Source organism: Lynx rufus, unplaced genomic scaffold (genome assembly GCF_022079265.1).
Source record: "Lynx rufus isolate CCGP_SWC_20201006 ecotype Redwood Valley unplaced genomic scaffold, mLynRuf1.p SCAF_10, whole genome shotgun sequence".
NCBI classification, from domain to species: domain Eukaryota; kingdom Metazoa; phylum Chordata; class Mammalia; order Carnivora; family Felidae; genus Lynx; species Lynx rufus.
Window position 1 is genome coordinate 82,136,618 of NW_025814824.1, and position 22,560 is coordinate 82,159,177.

The 22,560-nt window shown below is 37.1% G+C and overlaps 1 protein-coding gene and 1 non-coding gene across 4 annotated transcripts in view; both read right to left on the bottom strand.

The window, feature by feature from the left end:
- Positions 1-22,560, bottom strand: part of RC3H2 (ring finger and CCCH-type domains 2) — a 52,819-nt gene that overhangs the window by 16,628 nt on the left and 13,631 nt on the right. For all 3 annotated transcript variants that reach the window (XM_047069160.1, XM_047069154.1, XM_047069166.1), the window contains exons 4-10: positions 22,239-22,472; positions 17,564-17,739; positions 14,183-14,383; positions 13,334-13,466; positions 13,105-13,223; positions 11,168-11,280; positions 1,141-1,449 (exon numbers count right to left, since the gene is read on the bottom strand). In XM_047069160.1, coding sequence (XP_046925116.1) covers positions 1,141-1,449; positions 11,168-11,280; positions 13,105-13,223; positions 13,334-13,466; positions 14,183-14,383; positions 17,564-17,739; positions 22,239-22,472 — 1,285 coding nt within the window. The remainder of the gene's footprint in view (positions 1-1,140; positions 1,450-11,167; positions 11,281-13,104; positions 13,224-13,333; positions 13,467-14,182; positions 14,384-17,563; positions 17,740-22,238; positions 22,473-22,560) is intronic.
- LOC124505377 (small nucleolar RNA SNORD90) lies at positions 13,553-13,663 on the bottom strand. The gene has a single exon (XR_006960646.1). It is a non-coding gene; the product is annotated as a small nucleolar RNA SNORD90 (small nucleolar RNA).

Genomic DNA, 22,560 nt, shown 5'->3' on the forward strand with positions numbered 1-22,560 from the left:
CTTCATTTGTGTAAATGCTGTCTCCACAACTATACTCTCGTAAGTTTCTTAAAGGAAAAGAGATCTTATACATGTCCTGTGTTTTCAAGTGTGACAAGAACATAGCTCAGAATGAATGTTCAAATATCATATGCTAACTAGACAATGTTCTCTGACATGTCATTTCTAAAAATCTCTCCCAGAGAAAACTGTAAGGATCCTCCAATAAACAAATCCTCCTATCATATGCTAACTGCAGAAATAAAGAATATAATTGCTTACCTACCCACTGTTTATTATATGAAATCACTAGCATAATACTTTGTTCCTAGAAGGCATATAATAAATACTGACCGACTATTCAGGGGCAACAAAATCGGAACATGATTTAACTGAGACCCTAAAACAATACCAAAGCATGAGATTTCTGAGGTGTAAGTAACTCAGATGGTCAGAAAGTTTTAAAACTTTTTTCTTAAAGAACCAAAACCCTTCCTTATGCTGAAACCTGAAAATATTGGTAATAATAACAACAAGATATTGAGGTACTGTTCAATGCACACTGCAATAGTGATTCACTTAATCTGTGCAACCAACCTGTGTAGTAGTTACTATTACTGTATGAATTTTGTGGATGAGTAAATTGAGGGAGACAGATTAACTGGCCTAAGTTCAAACAGCTAGAAAACAGTGAGCCAGAATTTGAACCCAGGGAGTTTGCCTCCCAAGAGCCCCCTCTTAGCTACTACACATCATTAAAGAATATAGAATAGACTGTTCTGAGTGAAGCAGAGGCTGGAGGCTTAGAATCTCACCTTGCTGAGGTTTCTATTTAGCCCCTTTCTGGCACCCCTCTGTATACGATCCTAAAGTTCAAAGATCTAAGTGTGGAAAAAACCCAATTCTGGTCCAAACTCTTCAGTTTACAGTCAAGGAAAACAAAACCCAGAGCTGAATTGACTTTCTAAGGTCACAGAGCTTTTCAACTGCAGAGCCAGGACTAGAACTCAAATTTTGGGGGATTCAAGTGCTTTTTCCACTAGGTGAAGATTATGCATTAAAAATTCTGATTAGTTCCTTTCCCTTAGGATAAATTAAAATACTCAGTCATTTCTCAAAAGGCTGAGTAACTCACAGTAACCATTTTTACCTAATACTTACTTTTCAGTTACAGACTCTGCAGAAGGCCCAGTTGCGTTCTGACCATTAGTGCCAACCTTCCCCACTTTCTTCACAGTCTCCAGAGCTCTTAAAGTACTGTCAGTACTACGTGGGATTAGCTGGGAAACACTGTTTTCTGCATTTGAAATTCCATTTGTACTTGGAACAATTTTCCCCGTTGTTTCAGTACTTCCTATGACAGAAATGACATTTCCGGCTGTGGTTGTGACAGTGTTGTTTACACCAACTTTATTTAGAAGAGGAAATGTTCTTACAGTTGCATTGATCTTTTTGTTCCTTAATCGATACCTGTTTCAAAAACAATCAACATATATTGGTGAATATTGCACTAAATTTATCCTGGAAGGGGGGGGAAAAAGACAATGGGAAAAGATTTAAATAGGAGGAAATAGCTTTGAAAAAAAGTTTCATCAGCTAAATATCAAATACAGTCTACACCAAACTCTGCGGTTAGATGTCACATGAAAACACACACACACACACACACACACACACACACACACACACACACGTAGACATGTAATTAATGTAGCAAGCAAAATACACATGTATCAAAGAAGCCTGATGAGTGAATGGGAAGAGATCCTTTTAAAAATTTTGTATAATTGCAATAAAAAGTACACTATGTAAAAATGAAAGGAACCATACCAAATCTATTTAGGAATGTAGAATGAAGAAGAAAGGTATGCAAGAGTTGACAAAATTCTGTTGTTACCAAATGTTAGAGCATTATATAAATTAAAAAAATTATAAAACCAAAACTCGTTCTTAAACACTACACCAGATTAGTTTATGCCTAATGTAAAAAGCATTTGGATTAAGAACAGAATTTTCTGATATTGAATTCATAGTTTTATTTATGGTGGTCAGGTATAACACTTTCAATACATAAAGCAATTTGATCTTGGGACTCCATTTAAGAAAATCTGTTTCCACCTGTACAACAAAAACTTCATTATAATGTAGTCCTAGTCAAGGTTCCAAAACTTTAAAGTGGTGAACAACTGTTACATGAACAAAAAGTTTACACACATTTGGAGCCATAATTACATATGCCTAAATTAATCTGATATTAATGTTATAATCAAACAAAAGGTAATTAAATATAAATAGTGTTAGTGATGAGCAATGCCTTCACAATAGTCTCCCTTTCAGTCCCTCAGTATCTATAAACAACCTCATTATTCAATCCCGCTAGTCTCCATCTCCCCTCTCTCCTGCTCTCCCTCTCTCTCGTGCACGTCTCCTCCCTCTCTCTCTCTCTCTCTCTCTCTCTCTCTCTCTCTCTCTCACACACACACACACACACACACACACACACACTGACAGAGGCAGGTGGAGCTCAATAAAAGAGAAGTGTCCCCAGATCAGACTGGCTGAGGATGAAGTGACTGAACACAAAGTTAAAAAAAGACAACAGGAGGTTATGGGCAGTTTATATAAGTCATCTTAAGAGATTCTGGAGAGCAACTGACTACTTTTTTTTTCCTTTTTATTTGTTTATTTATTTATTTGCTTAATTTATTTATTTTTAAATACATCCAAGTTAGTTAGCATATAGTGCAACAACGATTTCAGGAGTAGATTCCTTAATGCCCCTACCCACTTAGCCCATCCCCCCTCCCACAACCCCTCCAGTAACCCTCTGTTCTCTGTATTTAAGAGTCCCTTATGTCTTGTCCCCCTCCTTGTTTTTATATTATTTTTGCTTCCCTTCCCATATGTTCATCTGTTCTATATCTTAAAGTTCTTACATGAGTGAAGTCATGTGATATTTCTTTCTCTAATTTCGCTTAGCATAATACCCTCTAGTTCCATCCACATAGTTGCAAATGGCAAGATTTCATTCTTTTTGATTGCCAAGTGATACTCCCATTACACACACACACACACACACACACACACCACATCTTCTTTATCCATTCATCCATCAGTGGACATCTGGGCTCTTTCCATACTTTGGCTATTGTCAATAGCACTGCTATAAACATTGCAGTGCATATGCCCCTCTGAAACAGCACACCTGTATCTCTTGGATAAATACCGAGTAGTGCAATTGCTGGCTTGTAGGATAGTTCTATTTTTAATTTTTTGAGGAACCTCCATACTGTTTTCCAGAGTGGCTGCACCAGTTTGCATTCCCACCAGCAGTGCAAAAGAGATCCTCTTTCTCCGCATCCTCGCCAACATCTGTTGTTGCCTGAGTTATTGTTAGCCATTCTGACAGGTGTGAGGTGGTATCCCACTGTGGCTTTATTTGTATTTCCCTGATGATGAGTGATGTTGAGCATTTTTTCATGTGTTGGTTGGCCATCTGGATATCTTCTTTGGAGGAGTGTCTGTTCATGTCTTTTGCCCATTTCTTCACTGGATTGTTTTTCGGATGTTAAGTTTGATAAGTTCTTTATAGATTCTGGATACTAACCCTTTATCTGGTATGTCATTTGCAAATATCTTCTCCCATTCCATTGGATGACTTTGTTTTGCTGATTGTTTCGTTTGCTGTGCAGAAGCTTTTCATTTTGATAAGGTCCCAATAATTCATTTTTGCTTTTGTTTCCCTTACTCCCAGAGACGTGTTGTAAGAAGCTGCTGCGGCCAAGATCAGAGGTTTTTGCCTGCTTTCTCCTCAAGGATTTTGAAGGCTTCCTGTCTTATGTTTAGGTCTTTCATCCATTTTGAGTTTATTTTTGTGTATGGTGTAAGAAAGTGGTCCAGGTTCATTCTTCTGCATGTCGCCATCCAGGTTTCCCAGCACCACTTGCTGAAGAGACTGTCTTTATTCCATTGGATATTCTGTTCTGCTTTGTCAAAGATTAGTTGGCCATATGTTTGTGGGTCCATTTCTGGGTTCTCTATTCTGTTCCACTGATCTGAGTGTCTGTTTTTGTGTGAGTACCATACTGTCTTAATGATTACAGCTTTGTAACACAGCTTGAAGTCTGGGATTGTGATGCCTCCTGCTTTGATTTTCTTTTTCAAGACTGCTTTGGCGATTTGGGGTCTTTTCTGGTTCCATACAAATTTTAGGATTGTTTGTTCTAGCTCTGTGAAGAATGCTGGTGTTATTTTGATAGGTACTGCACTGACTATGTAGATTGGTTTGGGTAGCATTGACATTTTAACAATATTTGTTCTTCCTATCCAAAAGCATGGAATATTTTTCCATTTTTTGTGTGTGTCTTCTCCAATTTTTTTCATAAGCTTTCTATAGTTTTCAGTATATAGATTTTTCACCTCTTTGGTTAGATTTATTCCTAGATACAATTGGTACAATTGTAAATGGGATCAATTCCTTGATTTCTCTGTCGCTTCACTGTTGGTGTATAGGAATGCAACCGATTTCTGTGCATTGATTTTATATCCTGCGACTTTGCTGAATTCATGAATCAATTCTAGCAGTGTTTTGGTGGAATCTTTTGGGTTTTCCGTATAGAGTATCATGTCATCTGTGAAGAGTGGAAGTTTGACCTCCTCCTGGCCGATTTGGATGCCTTTTATTTCTTTGTATCGTCTGACTGCTGAGGCTAAGATTTCCAATATTATGTTGAATAACAGTGGTGAGAGTGGACATCCTTGTCTTGTTCCTGACCTTTGGGGTAAAGCTGTCAGTTTTTCCCCACTGAGGATGGTATTAGTGTTGGGTCTTTCATATATATGGCTTTTATGATCTCGAGGTATGATCCTTCTACCCCTACTTTCTTGAGGTCTTTTATCAAGAAAGGACGCTGTATTTTGTCAAATGCTTTCTCTGCATCTATTGAGAGGATCATGTGGTTCTTGTCCTTTCTTTTATTGATGTGATGAATCACACTGATTGCTTTGTGGATGTTGAACCAGTCCTGCATCCCAGGTATAAATCCCACTTGATCAGGGTGAGTAATTTTTTTCATGTATTCTTGGATCCAGTCGGCTAGTATCTTGTTGAGGACTTCTGTATCCATGTTCATCAGGGAAATTCGTCTATACTTTTCTTTTTAGTGGGGACTTTGGTTTCAGAACCAAGGTAATGCTGGCTTCATACAAAGAGTTTGGGAGTTTTCCTTCCATTTCTATTTTTTTGGAACAGCTTCAAGAGAATAGGTGTTAACTCTTCCTTAAATATTTGGTAGAATTCCGCTGGAAAGCCATCTGGCCCTGGACTGCTGTTTTTTGGAAGACTTTTGATTACTAAGTCGATTTCTTTACTGGTTATGGGTCTGTTCAAATTTTCTATTTCTTCCTGTTTCAGTTTTGGTAGTTTATATGTTTCTAGGAATTTGTCCATTTCTTCCAGATTGCCCATTTTATTGGCAAATAATTGCTCATAATATTGTCTTAGTATTGTTTTTATTTCTGCTGTGCTGGTTGTGATCTTTTGTCTTTTATCCTTGATTTATTTGGGTCCTTTCCTTTTTCTTTCTGATCAAACTGGCTATATCTTTATCATTTTTGTCAATTCTTTCAAAGAACCAGCTTCTGGTTTCATTGATCTGGCCGCTGATTATTTCTTTAAGAAGGACGGGTATGAGTAGACCTATATTTTAGAAAGGCATTTTGCTGGCATGGAGGGGCCTGTGTTTTCCTCAACATGCTCTCTGAAACCTGCTCTTCATTTTTCACCTCAAAGGTTCTTATACAAAATAGCCAGCTGCTCTTTGCTTTCCATCCTCAAAGGACAAATCTCAGCTACCTTTAAGATTACTCTGGCAGGCAAAAAATAAAATTTTAATTGCAAGTACCTTAAAAGATAAGGAGTTGTAAGAAGTAAAACCTTAACTAAAGGAGGTAAAATATGTGGCAAGTAGCAGTACATACTGGGCTCCTAGCATCTAGGCAGCTAAAGACTTGGACTTCAAATCCAGACCTCACATTTGAAAATGCCAATTACTTCCTTATTCTTTTAAAATCACCTTTTGAGCTCCGTCAAGTCCTCACTCCCTGCCTTACTCAGCTTAGAATCCACTATCCACCATTTGTCCCTCCTTTATAAATACTTCAACTCCCTTGGCCCACTCCCTGTGTTGAACTCCTGGTAAAACCCTAATCCAGTTCTTCACATATTCTCTTACTCTGTGCCTGCTTCCAGGCAGCTGAACATTGGTGGAGAAAAACCATGCTATCATGCTCTCTAGACTCTCTTCAAAATTCTGATCAATTATTTAAAATGGCCAAGCAATACACTAACACACTTCTCTACTAAATTCCCTTTCCCATCTCTAACATCCTTTCTACCTCCACTGCTGATGACATTGCCTCCCACTTGACAGACAAAACAGATGAAGCCAGAGGAGACTTACTTCTTTCACCACCAATTCCAGGAAGCTTCCTGACCTGTAACTACATCCTCCTCCTAAAAAGAGATGAAGAGCTCCTGCTCTTAACTCAGGTCAATCCTGCCACTGGGGTTCTAACGAGGTCCAATCTCTCCACTTGTGCCCCAGGTCCCAAGCATATCTGCCTTTCCAAAGACTTCACTCCTATAATGATCTTTTTTATTCTAGTGCACCATCACTTCATTCAGGTGTCTGCTTACATGCCATATCCTCTGATATCCCTTCCCAGACAACCTCATCTAAAATATCTCCCCTTTCCCAACCATTCTTTCTCCATACCTTGTGTTATTTTTCTTCATAGCACCAATCAGTACCAGATATTATATTTTGTATTTATTTGCTGTATGTCAATCTTCTCTACAACAAAGTAAGCCCCATGAGAGCAAGGATTTTTGCCTTTCTGACTGACCTCTCTATCTTCAGCATATAATACAGTGCCTGGTGCACACTGTGTGTTCAATAAATATTTGTTGCATGAACAGGGAGTAAGCCTCTGACTTCATATGGCCAAGAGAAGAACTAACCACTGATTTTCTACCTCCAAAAGCATTTCCCATCTAAGTTAAAACACTACTTGGTTATACAGATCCCAAACCCTGGAGTCATTCTTGATTCTTTTCTTTATAGTCCACATTCAACCTATCAGTTTGTCAAATATATATCCCAAATCTGACCACTTTTCATCATTTCCATTACTATAGTTGTAGGACCAAGCTACCAATCTTGTACCTGAACCACTATAGTATTTCATTGGTCTCGAGCCATGCAGACTCTAGGGTGACATTTCTAAGAGAAAGTTAAAATCTCATTGTTGTGGGATGCCTGACTGGCTCAGTCGGTGGAGCATGAGACTCTTAATCTCAGGGTTGTGAGTTCCAGCCCCATGCTGGGCATACAGCTTACTGAAATAAATATGTAAGATTAAAAAATCTCATCGTTGCATTTGAATAAAACCCTGTTATGTCTTCCAAATTCCTCGCCATGGTCATCAAAGCCAGTGTGATGTGGCCTGCCTCTCTAGCCTTATCTTTTGTCATCCCTATCATTCTCCATCTTCCAGACACACTGGTCTTGCTTCTAGTTCCCAAGCCTGCCAAGCTCGTTTCCACCTCAGACTTTATAGCATTGTATCACTAACTGAAATTGTGTTTACGTGTTTACCGTGCCTCTTTCCTCACTAGAAGCACCTCAAAAAAGTACCCAGCACTTAGCAATCATTTTTATGTTTGCTGAGCTGATTGATTCTAGGCTTCTGTTATTCTCCAGAATGCAGCCAATTCTTAGAAATAGGATTCTAATACTCTACATTCTCAAATACAGTCACCTAAATATTTACTTTAGGAGAGACTGCTGGGCATTTACATTTAGTTTGGTTAGAGAAATGCACAGTAGAGAAAGCAGGCTGGAGTAAAATTAATTTAAGTAAAACAAATGTTTGCAGAGCTCCTGGTGTATTATGTGAACTAAGACAAAGGTTCCACCCTCAAAAAGCTCAGAGATACATAGCAACATGTATTTTTTAACCAATAGGATAGTGACATCTCACTTTCTTAATCCTTTGTATCATCCTGTTTTTTTCTCTTCTTTTTTCAAACAGCAACAGAGAATGTGAAGCCAGCTAGAAATATGAATTGTAGATTATTTGTCCTTTCAACATAAATATACTGAATTTACATATCAGACACTTGCTATGTGCAAAAAATATCAAGATGAATTACTCATAAGATAAATGAAGTCCAGTTAAAATACACACGTGCAAATAAATAACTGCAATATGACAAGAGAACTGACATTATATAGTGACTATGTATAGAGCACTACAACAGCACAGTCAAGGAAGCAACTAACACTGGCTTGGAAGTCAGAGAAGTCCTCAGAAGGAAGAGGACCTCTGAGTATGACTAGAAGCTCTCCAAACAGAAAAGAGATAAGCATATGATAAAGGGAAAAACACGTGCAAGGGAAAGAAGAATGCAAGAATTTGTGCAGTAGTAAACAGTGATTAACTAGATGTAGCTTAAAAAAATAAAGACTGCAAAAGGTGGAGTAAGGCTACAAAGCTAGATTAGGACTAGATCCTTTGCTATACTGAGGAACCAATTAAGAATTTAAAGCAGACGTGGACATGATCAGACAATTATTTGCAAGAGAAAATCTTGGCAGCAATGAAATAGGTTGAACATAAGGAGATGCCAGGTAAAAGGCCAGTAGAGAACTAAAATTGATAAACTAGGTAAACACACGTGAAGCACTAAAAACAGCATTACACAAAAATGTGACCAATTAATTTGGCTATTATTTTTTTTTACTACTAATATAATTTCAGTCAAGAGATAATAAAATTGTAAAGTAGGCACAAGAGATGGAGAGTAGAAAGCCAGCTTGAAGGTACAGGAGGTAAAATGGATTTTCAGATGGGACACCAGTTATGGGTGGCAAGGCAATGAAATCAGTTTCTGACTTTTTTTTTAAATAAACTTTTCTTTATTTCTTTTTTTTAAATATTTATTTTTGAGAGACAGAGAGAGCACATGCGAGTGGGAAGCGGAAGAGAAAGATGGAAAGAGAGCATCCCAAGCAACGGGGAGCTCGAATCACAAACTGTGAGATCATGACCTGAGCTGAAATCAAGAGCTGGATGCTTAAGTGACTGAGCCACCCAGGTGCCCCTCCTCTGACTTTTTTAAGTCTAACAACTCCCAAGAAAGTCCCCTAAAAACTTCTACTTTAGCTAAGAAGCTCTATTTCAGGTATGGGCAAGCTCAATAGATTTCCTAGAGCCTCAAAAATCATCCTGATGTAAAACTCTGTATAGAGAGCTGCTTAGACTGGGTGCAACAGCGTCTTTTTGTCTTAGGACCCCTGCAACCTCTCCAGGCTCTTCCGTAGGGAGTAAAAACAGAGAGGAGACACATGTTTCTACTCTTCTTTCTAATGCACACACACATATCTTCTATCAGATTGCTGCTGCTGTGGAGCTCGTTATGTACAGGGTCCAGTGCTAGCAACTGAGGAAATAGTAATAAGTAATAAACAAGATAAATATAGTCCATGGAGGGTACTCCACAGTAAGGCAGTCAATAGAGGCCAGGGGCCAAAGTTGCCTGTTTGTTGTAAATAAAGTATACACCCATGCCAATTTTATGCACAATGGTCGCTTTTTTGCTACAATGGCAGAATTGAGTGACTGTGACACAGATCACCATGTGATCCACCAAACTGAAAATATTTACTATCTGGACCTTTACATAAAAGTCTGCCATCCACTAAAATTTATCGTAAGTTAATCATAATTTTGATTGGTATGACAAAGAGGAACCTTTGTCAGGGGAGGATCCCCCTGAATAAGTGAAAAGTAAGGTAGGCAAAAGAGAAGCTCCAAAGGCAAGGCCAGAAGGAAGAGCATTATGTAGAAGAGCATGGTGCATTCCAGGCACTGACAGAAGAGAAGTGTGGCCTGAGCATAGAATACAATTCAGGAGCACTGTGCGATGAGATCAGAAAGGTAGGCACACAGATGATCCAGGATCCATAATCTAGATTTTATAACTTTATCCACAGAGTAATTGAGAAACTACCTGTTCTCATTATCTGCAATGAGCCTTATGCATAAAATTCTCCGTTTTGTGGGGAATAATGGGAGTGGGGTGGCAACAATAACTGTAAGACTAGGAGGCAATGGTGGATTGAGAAAAGGGACGATAGCTTGGACTGTAAGGCTGGAAAGAAGAGTTCAGAAACAAACATACTGAACTACCTTGGTGACTCAGACAAGCAGGTGAGGGAAAGGTAACAAAGACGATTCCTTTAACATGGTATATGTAACTGGCTGGACAGGGTACACTGGAGGAGAGCAGAATGGAAAGTGGGAGAGGATGTATGGGAGGAGAAAATTAGTTCAACTTAAGTTTAAAGTGTAAAAACAGGGTGCCTGAGTGGCTCAGTTTGTTTAACGTCTGGCTCTTGATCTCAGCTCAGGTCTTGATCTCACGGTCATGAGTTCAAGCCTCATGTTGGCTCCTCGCTGGGTGTGAAGCCTACTTAAAAAAATAAAAAATAAAAAAAATAATGTGTCTAAAAACAAAAGGGAGATGTCCATTAAGAGTTGATACACAGGCCAGTTATTCAATAGAAAGGCGGGAATCAATTTTTTGGCAAGATCTCAATGATGAATGTTTGGTTAAAAAACAACAAAAACTTGGACAATATGTAATATAGCTTATATTGATTTACTTCTGTGTGTGGAGTAAATGGACACAGAAAGAAGGATTACCCAGAGGAGAAATGATGCAGAAAAAAGAACATTAAGAAGACCAAAAGTCATAAAAATAAAATGTATCTGCAGTACGGTTTTACCTGGGATTTTGCTGTTATCATCAATTGAAACTGAGCAAATAAGATTGTACATAGGGTACTTCTGCACAGGTGCTTAGCAAAAACATGGATTCCAGCTATATAATGGTTATTAAAAGTATGACCCTTAAATAAGGTTCTAAGTCATTTATGCTAATCTTGCTTCCAGAAGCAAGACGCTATAGTTTCAAAAGAAAAGATTATCTTGCAATATAAAGAAGTCTACAATGTGAACTTAATCACATTTTTGAAACTCACCAGAAACTTTGAGACTACATAAAACACTTTCATAATGACCCAAAATTAAACCTATATGAAAAAGAATTCTCGTAACTTACTTTTCAAGCTCTTCCTGAGAATGGGCAAAAGTACAATTTGTTCCTCGGGGACACCCTCCTTGCTGACGCAGATCTCGGCACATGCTAGTCTTGTATTTGCTGTTTGGCTGAGGCTACAAAACAGAAAATCGGTGTGTGAAAAAGTGAGGACTCTTGGGACTTCAGAATTTTATGATTACCGCCTTTAATTCTTTATCACATCAGAAAAGTAATTCTTGTGCTGAAACAACTGCCATTCCACCATTTCCTGTTACATATTACACAGTGTAACTTTAAATTGGTATTTCAGACATTCCTTCTGAGGATTATCTGAAACTGGTTCAGATGTTATGTCTATTTATTTGTCAGACAACACAATGACGACAAAAATAAAAGATTTTCTCATAGATTGATTGCTGTTTTAAAATTATGATACAAAATAATTTAAAAAGCAGGGCACCTGGGTGGCTCAGTCAGTTAAGCGTTGACTCTTGACTTTGCTTGGGTTATGACCTCACAGGTCGTGAGTTTGAGCCACACAGAGCTTGCTTGGGATTCTTTCTCCCTCTCTCTCTGCCCCTCCCCCACCTTCAAAATAAATAAATAAATCTTAAAAAAAAAATAAAAAAAGCCATAAGCTTTGTCCACTTAAACTTTCCCAAGAAAGATAGAATACAATTTCCCCTAAGAGTGAACATTTATGAAACCAATTTATTTGTCAGCTTGAGAGTACAACACTCTTCTTACTCTTGAAGCTGCTTAAGTTCACAAAAACAATGTGGAAAAGTATAAAAACCCCATCATATCTGCTATAGTTGCATCAAAATTTCAGATACCGTTGTTATTTCTGTGACCTTAATAAGATAAAACATTTATTGGGGTGCCTAGGTGGCTTAGTTGGTTAAGTGTCCCGACTCTTGATTTCAGCTCAGGTTATGATCTCACAGTTCGTAGGATGGAGCCCCACATTGGGCTCTGTGCTGACAGAGCAGAGACTACTTGGGATTCTCTCTCTTTCGGTCCCTCCCCTACACAAACAAACACTCTCTCTTGCTCTCTCAAAAACAAATAAAGTTAAAAAAAAAAAAAAAAAGACAGGAGTGCGTGGGTGGCTCAGTCAGTTAAGCATCTGACTTTGGCTCAGGTCAAGATATCATGGTTTGCGGATTCAAGCCCCACATCAGGCTCTGTGCTGACAGCTCAGAGCCTGGAGCCTGCTTCGGATTCTGCGTCTCCCTCTCTCTCTGCCCCTCCCTTGCTCATGCTGTCTCTCTCTGTCTCTCAAAAATAAATAAACATTAAAAAAAATTTTTTAATAAATAAATAAAAAGAGAAAACATTTCTCTTCCAGTTAACATTTGAATATTATAATGTTTTCTAGTAGAATAAGGCTAGAAGAGTGGAAAGATCACTTTGGAGTAGATCTGATCTCAGCTCTGTCACTTACTGCCACCATGACCTTAGATATGTTATTTAATCTCTTTAAATTTCAGCTTGGGAACAGCAATTATCTTGCTGTGAGGATTAGAAATAACGTATGTAAAATAACATAGGAAATGACTCACAGTAACGTAACAAATGGACATCATTATTAGAATAAAAGAGATTCTACCTTAAACATAAACTCCTTCTCATGTACACTGCAAATATTTTAAAAATTCAAATTCCACATATTTACAAATAGAAACTCATTCATACGAGAGCAATGGAGAAAAAAGTGACAATTTCCCTACATTAGAAAAGAAACAAAATGCCTGGAAGAAATCAATAATCTATACTTGGTCAAAAACATTTGGGTGCTATGCTATTAACTACTTATCAGATGTACTAAAATTTGAGTTTCTCCCAAAAGAACAGAGATAGGAGTCACATAAGAAGTCTATTAACTTTGTTCAAGTTGTTCAGGATGAACCTCTATTAGAGATAAAAGCAATCAGAAGTGCAATGAAGATGCTTACCTGAGGTGTCTCATGGCCTTTTCTACTATAATTTTGTATGAAGTCCACAAGGCCATGAACCACTGTTTTAACAGCTACCATTGCATTTTCTAGCTGCTCCCAAGTTGGTGAAACAGCATCTACAAAAAGCCACCAAGGAAATGAGGGAGATTTTGTTAGCAGTAATTCTTTTGTGTTGTTTACCTCAAAGGTAGTAAAAGTATAAGCAATTGGGTATTTTTCCACATACCTGGATTAGGGTCTATGTTTGCAAGAAGCTCTAAATGAGGCCTCAGTCTATTTAAGTTAGCTGGGTCACCTGTTCGTTGCAAAACAATTGTCAATTCCTGGACACTCTTTGCAAATGATTCTGGAGACTGCAGCTAACAAACAGAAAACAGAATGGCTTTTACTGTGGTTCTTATGACACATTTATATCTGAATGCTTCTTTTAGCCAACATACTAAACAGGTTTTCAAGTGTCTTCAGATTCCATAGTAGGAGTATCAGTGATGAATGAAATTTTCACCTCAGAATCTGCCCTATGAACTTCATCATTAGACACTTAGAAAACTTATTTATAAGCTGTATTAGCTCTCTGGGGTCAGAATACAGGCAAATAACAAACTATGTAAGTCAGCTTCTTTTATGTTAATATCCTGTATTTGGTTCCCTATAGCCTTCCTTGGTTTATTTTGAAAGTTAAAAACACTGTAAAAAGAAATAAAGATAAAATAATTTAAAGAGCTCATGTTTGAGGTGCCTGGGTAGCTCAGTTGGTTAAGCATCCAACTCTTGATTTTGACTCAGATCATCGTCTCACGGTTCGTGAGTTCAAGCCTGGAGCTGGGCTACACGCTGACAGTGTGGAGCCTGCTTGGGATTCTCTCTCTCTGCCCCTCCCCACACGTGTTTGTGCACATGCGCGCGCTCTCTCTCTCTCTCTCTCTCTCAAAATAAATAGACTTAAAAAAAAAAGCCTAATATTTAAAAACATACAAATCTCTTAACTAGTTGTCTCTTCACTCCCTTCAGAAGACTGCAATGCTCTTCAATGGAACAGCAATGATCTAAAACAAGCATCGCTAATTTCACAAACCTTATCAATGATAGACTGCATGTGTGATTTATGTGCCAAGTCACCATACAGAAGTGAGGACCACTGCTCAGGTGAAATGCGGAGTCCTGCTTCCATAGCAATGTGAACAATTTGAGCATCATGTTCTCTGCGTAATGCTTCATAACTCCGAAATTCCTCCTTTAGCTGCATCAAGGAAGAGTCTTCATCCCTTTTGGTAACCTAAAAAATAACAAGGAGGAAAAAAAAACCTATCAGAATTGGTCTGCTCTCCCCTCTTCTCCAATCAATTCTTTTTGGGGGAGGGCTTGAGTTGAGGGATACCTACCATATATCATATACTACATAAAAGAAAGTTCAAAGAAGATAATGTCCTTATCACAAATTCTTTTTGGAACAAAGCAGAACTTGCATAATCTAGTACATAGTTTTGCCTTCCTTCAATGAGATGAGCAGCAGATACAGAAGACACTTGTAAACAGAAAATTATAATATAAGCGCTATTATAATGCTCTATGGCAACACAAAGGAAAGGCAATTCAATCTGGTGGGAGAAGGAAGGGGCAACAGAAAAGGTTTCCCCGACTTGAAGGCTGCATGAAATGAGTCTTGAAGAATGAATAGAAGCTTCCACTTGAGAAACAGAATCCTAGAATGATAGCAAGTGGTGAAACAGAAAAATGAAAGAGCACAGAGAATTAAGGGCTAAGATACAGGCTGGAGAAGAATCACAGAGGGTCTTATAAAATACAGTGAGAAATTTGTATATTATCCTGAAGGGAATGGGAAGCCATGGAAGGCTTTTAAGCAGACAAGTGACAATTCAGTCCAGCCAACGGGTACACATATATTAGAAATCTTCTATCACCACAAAAATGATCACTAGGGTATTTATACAGCTTTAATTTATACCTGACTTAAGTGATTTAAAAAACATTAGTTCAAAAGTTTACAGAGTTTCATAATCCTACTGAAACTAATTATCCAAACATGCAGGTATATGACTAGACAATTTCTATAATAAATGATACACATTTATCTAAAACTTGCACAATGAAATTTGAAACTTGGCTAGGATTCAGAAGACCCAGAACTGGTACAGATTGTGAAACTCAGATTGAACAAAACAAACTGTTCAAAATCATGATTTTGTCACTGGTAAAATGAAAATATCCCCAGACCACCTTACTGGTTATTTCTATTGCTATGCTAGCACATGAGGCAGCAATAATATGACCCCAAGAACATGAAGATGGGAAAATTAAGTTACCATCTGAGAGTTAATAGCATCAGTTCACAATTCTCTGTGGGAATATATAAATACATTATAGATTAGTCTGAGACACCCAAAATTCTAATCAACACAATCTAGGTATAATAGAGTATATAACTTAGAAGTCACAAAAATCTATATTCTACCCAACCCTACTTAAAGAAACACTAAGGAAACAAAAGAATTACCAACCTAAAAAATAGAAAAAGAAACCCAAGAACCAGAGGATGCTAGTACTCTTCCAAATCCCATGTAGGCTACAGGGTGCCTCTTAGGCAGCAAAAGCTTCTATCCATTTGAATAGTAAAGAGGGACACGGGTGGCTAATAGAGCCTGGTCCTATTAAAGTTCTTACTAACATGCATCAAAATCACCTGGGAAGCATTAAAAACCACAATTTCAGGTAATCACAATTCCTGACTTGGAAGACCACATAATTAAAAAGTATCTATGAATGTTCAAATCCCACATCAAATATACCACATCAGAGTATCTGGGGATGGTATACTTTTAAAAACTCCATAGATAATTCTGATGGGTATCTTCAGGTGGAAACCACTGCATCAAACATTAGAATCATTAACTCCCCTTGTTCTGATTCCATGCTAAGGAAGCAAAGGTTTGACACTCTTCTGCAGGACAATATCTACAACACGATCACTTAAGTCACGTAAGAGTTGCACTTCTTATTACAAATTAATAAAACTCATCATCTATTGTATTTGACCTTGGTTAGGGTGGTTCTGTTTCTGAGGAAAGAATCTACTGTATGCATCCACAAAATTCACATCTCTAAGCCTATAAAATCAGGAAAGACCTTTGACAATGGTGACTTTACTAGAGTAAATGACACCCAAGAGAGGTCTTTTGGCAGTTAAGTCAGCAAGACACCCTTTAATTAAGTCAAACACTGCTTTAACATGCTAAACTACAGGGCAGTGAGGTGAGATAAGGAATAAAATTGAAATCACTTTCTACAGTAGTGTTATTCAAATGTCAGATATTAGCAGCAACTGTAGATGTAGGACTGTCATATACCACAAATCCGCATAATACCTATGAGGAAAAAACAAAATAAAACACATTAAATCGGGAATAGAGTGTGAGAACCTAGTCAGTCACTTCAGGATGACAAATGATCTCTGTAATTTGGTTGCTTAGCCAAAAGCATAATGTTTGAGGAACCAGAGATTCATTTCTATTGTTACTCTAAGGGCACAAAATCAAGCACTGTAACTATCAGGCAGACAGTGTCCAAGCCTCATTAGTGGAGCTAAGTGAGTTCATTTGAACATATTTTTATCAGCAATTACTTGCTATTTCAAACTAAGCAGTCTTCCAAAAAATTTTTTTCTATCTCTACTGTTTTCACTCTTGGGCTATTAAAACCAGCAAAATAGCCTAAATAAGCTTTGGCTTCAAATTTTGATGTTTTACTTTTATAGAAGCCATTGGGCCTTTCCAGTTCCAAGTCTTTGGGCTTTTCTCAAGAGCCAGCCAGCAACCTATTCTCTTGTAACACACAGAAACTTTTAACGATTCAGCCTACTTTCCACTTCTCTTGGTACCTGTAACCACCTAAAGTTTGTAAGACAATGAACTACATTTCTAAATATCTCGGGGGTTCTTCTGTCTTCTCAACCAAAACAAAACAAAACACACAAAAATCACACCACCTAAATGCAGAGTGGGGCAAGTAACTCAACTTTTCACTCTCTTGTCCTGAAGGCAACATTATAGGCCATCTTCAGATTAAAGGTCATAATCTAACCACAACACGGAATAAAATAATGGGAAGTTGACACATTTACCAACTTTTATGCACTGCTATGTAGTTTTCCCTTTTAAGATGGTAAATTCATTTGACTAAGGCTTCTTTAGTCTACTTTCACTATCGCAAGAATCAAGTTTACCACACTATTTCCCTATGCTCTGTTTTGTGTTACTGACAACTTCACATATGTTTATTCCCAAAAGGTAGTATCACAGACACAAACGGTGCAGAAGGAAAACAAAGTTTCCTTTTAACTTTTGTTAGCATTCTGCATTTCTGGAGCCTCTAGACCATTCTAGAAAGCCTCTGTCTCACACAAAGGCATGTAACGTCTAGACGGTTGCTAGCTACTTACTTTGAAACATGAAGCTCGATACAGTAGTTGCACAACATGACCAATACTTGTTTTAGATGCCTGAGGAAATCTTGGTTCTAGTCTTTGAACAACAAAAAGTACCAGTACTTTCCTTGAGAGAGCAGAACCATCTTCTAATGCGAGCAACACCAGCTTCAAGGCCTCTTCTTGCATAGCTAGAAGTAAGGAACATGAATTCATGCTAAGTGAGAAAACCCGCATGTCTGTCAGACTTATCAGGGTATTAGTTCATGGCAGTCTCCATTACCCACAGTCTGTATTTCATTAGTACAAAAAGAAGACATCCCACATACAAAAATACAGTTTACTTAATAAGTAATCAAACAAAATATAATTTCTACTGACCAACCATTTGGAACACAAGTCAACAGAACTTAAAATGTATTTTCTGTTGGTATTTAATAATCAACTAGATAACGATAATGTTACAGCGCAAAGAAAAAAATCCTCATTTACAAAATACACGGAAATACTCTGACATATTAAACAAAAGGTAAAGGAAATATAGGAGTCTCATGATAAACGGTAATTTTTATTTAATGCATGAGACTGTTAACTTTGCCTGTCAAAACAATTTTGTATATAATTTTAAAGTGATATTAACCTCTGGATGCAATATCTAAAGAAGGCATTGAGTTGTTTTCCAGCCAGGGATGAACATAGTATAATCTGAATCTAATCATGAGGGAACATCAGACAAACTCAAATTAAGGAATTTTTAATAAAATAACTGCCTGTATTCTTCAAGAATATCGACATCAGGGGCACCTGGGTGGCTCAGCTGGTTAAGCATCTGACGGGCTCAGGGCATGATCTCATGGCTCAGGGGTTCGAGCCCCATGTCAAGCTCTGTGCTGACAGCACAGAGCATAGAGACTGCTTGGGATTCTGTGTCTCCTTCTCTCTCTGCCCCTCCCCCATGTATGTACGCTCTTTCCCTCTCTCAAAAATAAACATATAAAAAAGAAAGAATACCAACATCAGACAAAGAAAGGCTAAAGAATGGTTCCAGATTAAAGACTAAAAAGAGATGACAAATACAGTAAGTGATAACATTCTGAAAGAAAATAAATTCCATTAAAGACATTCTTGGAATAATTGAAAAAACTGGAATGTGAACTACATTGTAGTATGGTATGTAACTTAAATTCTCTAAATTTGATGAAGGTACTGTTACTGTTTAAGATGGTATCCTTATTTTTAGGAAATACATTGAAATATTAAGGGATAAAGGGGCACTGAAATATATAAGCTTTTCTCAAATGGCTCAGAAAAGAGTAAAAGAGCAAGTAATATAATAAATGTAACAAAGTAATAAAAATTAATGAATATGGATAAGGAGTATACAGGAATTCTCTGCACTATTCTTGCAACTTTAAGGTAAATCTGAAATCATTTCAAAATTAAAAATTAAAAATGCATTGGTTCTCAACTAAAACAGTGGGACTTCAGAGCTGAGAGATCATCTAGAATCTGGATTAAAATTGAAACCCCTCCTTTTCCAAGTGAGGCACTGGTGTCAAGGTTCACAACTAGTTAGCAGCAAAACTGTACCTTTTTTTAAAAATTTGAGGCAAAGTTTATGTAATAGAAAATTAACCATTAAAAAAAAAATTTTGTGTGTTTATTGATTTAGAGAGTGAGACAGAGAATGAGTGGGGGATGGGCAAAGAGAGAGGGAGACACAGAATCTGAAGAAGGCTCCAGGTTCTGAGCTGTCTGCACAGAGACCAATGTGGGGCTCAAACTCAAGAACCACAAAATCATGACCTGAGCCAAAGTCAGACGCTTAATCGACAGCCATCCAGGTGTCCCCTCATGTGTTTTTTAAAGGCCATCTGCATATCTTCTTTGGAGAAATGTCTATTCAAGCCCTTGATCCACTTTTTTTTACATCGTGTTGTCTTTTTGTTGTTGCGTTGTAGAACAAAGGATACTTGATAACCTAGTCTAATGCTTCTTGGGTAAGGTAAATAAATATGAGGAAATATCCAAAGGCAGCCTTCTTAAATTACATACAAATGTTGATTTTAAAAATTATTTTTCAATTGAACTTTGTATTATGGAAAATTTTAAACATACACAACAGTAGAAACAACATGAACCCATAATATAGCTGTTGCCAGTTCTTACCCACTTTTCTAGTTTGTTTTGGCTGGAGTGTTTTGAAGTAAATCCCAGACATGGCATTTCACCCTTAAATAATCCATTATATATTTCTAACATGTAAGGACTTCAAAATTTCTTCTTATACTTGATCTCTTTGAGTAAGTATCCAAATAAGGTCCATACACTGCTTTTGGTTAATATGCCTTTAGGCTTTAAAAATAAATCTACACTTGTTCCCCACCACCCTCCACCCTTCAATTCAAGAGAAAATTCAGTTATTTTTTGAAGAAACAATCATTTTTCTAAACAATTCCCCATATTCTTGATTTAGCTAATTTTGTAGTGTTTCTAAATATATTCATTTATCTTCCTTATTGCCTGTAAACTACAGGCTTGATTAGATTCAGAATGAGTTTTTGTTCTTTGAGGTTTTGTTTCTTTTTCTGCCAAGCATACTTGTTATTCCAGACATTACACCAGAAGATACTTAAGACCTAGTTGTCTCACTTTTAGTAATGGTAAGGTTGATCAGTGGGTTCAAGCTCATCCATCTATTGTAAATTTCCCCAGCAATCTTTCATCTATTGGTTTAACACCTACTAATAATTCTTGCCTAGACCCATTAATTCACTTGAGGTTGTAAATGTGTGATTTTTCTAATTCTGATGATTTTTTATTAATTTATTAGCTGGAATTCTGCCAAAAGAGAAATCTATACCCAACACGCTAAGAAACTGTCGTTGAGAACAGTTTGTGAAGGAGAGGCAGAAAAAACATGCTTGACTTATTTTATCCTTTTCTAATTTCTAGAATAATGTGTTGGCATTATGTAGCAAGTGACAAAGATAACTAATTTTTCCTGTACTATCTTTACAAAATCATGGATTTTTATATTTTATGTTTCAGTCTATTGTAGTCATTATTCATTTTGATGTTCCAACTGTGCCACTCATGTCCAGGGGGAGCCCCTTCAAATATACTATGACCTTTTGACAAGATGCCCATGATCTTTAATAGTTTTGCTTTGTAGCTCAAGAATTCCCACACTCAACTTGTACTTTTCTATCCTAGAACTGGAAATGGCATTTATCCAAAGACCCCTGCTTCTTTTTAGTGGGCAATGGTATTTATTAAGAGTCATAATCTGGTTGCTATGGCTATTCATTGCTTCTAAGCCTTTTCAGTGGGTAGATGTTTGTTGTTACAGATAGTGCTTTATAAGTATGCATTCTGTATATTTTGCTGTTTCTTTGGGATAGATTTGTAAAAATGGAACTGTTAGGCCAAAGGGTAAGCACATAGGTGATTTTGCTAGACACTGTCGAATACCTCTTTAAAATGTGTACCACTTAGTATTCCTACCACTACCAGATGAAAGTATATACCTGTTTTCCCACAGCCCTGATAAAATTTATTGTCAAAAGTTTGAATTCTGCCAATCTGATACATGAGAAATGGCCAATATAATTTTAGTGTATATTTCTCTTGATATGAGAAATACTGAGTATATTTTATATGTTTGAGAGCCATTTACATTCCTTTTTCTCATGTATTTTCTGTTCATATCTTTTGCCAATTTCATTTGGGTGGCTGGTATCTTCTGAGTTTTCAGCAGTACCTTATATATAAGTTATATTAGTCTTTTATATGTGATAAAATACATTTTCCTAAGTTTCTCATTTTTTTTACTTTGCTAATGTTTCTGTGGTGTAATTTAAAAAATATACAGCCAAGTATCAGTCTTTTCTGTTACTGCCTCTGGCTTTGGAGTAAAAAAATATGTTTCTTATACTAAGTTATAAAGAAATTCATTCACATTTTTTATTAGTTATATGATGCATTTGTTAATAACAAGTATTTATAACCTACTTGGAATTTAAGTAGATGTGGTATATAAGAAATATATCCAATTTAATCCTTTTCCAGATGTCTATTCAGTTACCTCAATACCACTTATTTAAAAAGTTTCTTTCATGGGGCTCCTAGATGGCTCAGTCGGCTAAGTATCTGACTCTTGATTTTGGCTCAGGTCATGATCTCATGGTTCCTGAGATTGAGCCTCTCATCGGGCTTAGGGAGAAGCATGGAGCCAGTTTGCGATTCTCTCTCTTCTCATTCTCTGTCCCTCCCCCACTTGCGTGCTCTCTTTCTCTCTCAAAATAAATAAACATTAAAAAAAAATGATTGTAAGTGTGTATGTATGCATATGTGTATGTGTGTGTATATACATATATATATAAATAACTTTATTTTTCTTTTACTTACTACTTATAAAATCTTAGGCCTCTCTAACTCAGTTTTTAATTTGTTAAATTGAATCTGTGTCACTTCTTTTGAAGGCTACGAAAGATTAAATGAGAAATGTATTCTAAAATACTATAGCACTAATACATAGATTATGATTACAAAAACTGGTTTATCTTTATGTCAAGATTTGTACGTATAAGTGAAGTTAGGTTGAGGGGACTCTCAACCAATTCTCTAGAAATTGGAATCCTCTAACCTTGACAGCCAGTAAGACACACAAGATAGTGATCTATCCTACCTGGCCCTAGAAACTGGCATCCTCGAGCCCTGACAGCAGCCCATAGGTTGGCAGACAGTTGCTGGGGATTCTGGTGCTGTAATATTAGTTCTGTTACAGTTCTTTCTCCAAGCGAACGGGCTGCTCGCATGGCTCTTACACGACCTTCTTCCTCCACCAGCTGACAGTTTACGAGTGTCACCAGTTTCCTTTGCATTGGACGGCTCAGTGCACTCTGGTTCAAACTAGCTACACCTTTAAGAGAAAGAAAACAAAGTAAAGTTTTTTCATTTAAAAAGACAAGTCAATTTTCATTATCTGTATTTAACTATGAAGCCATAAT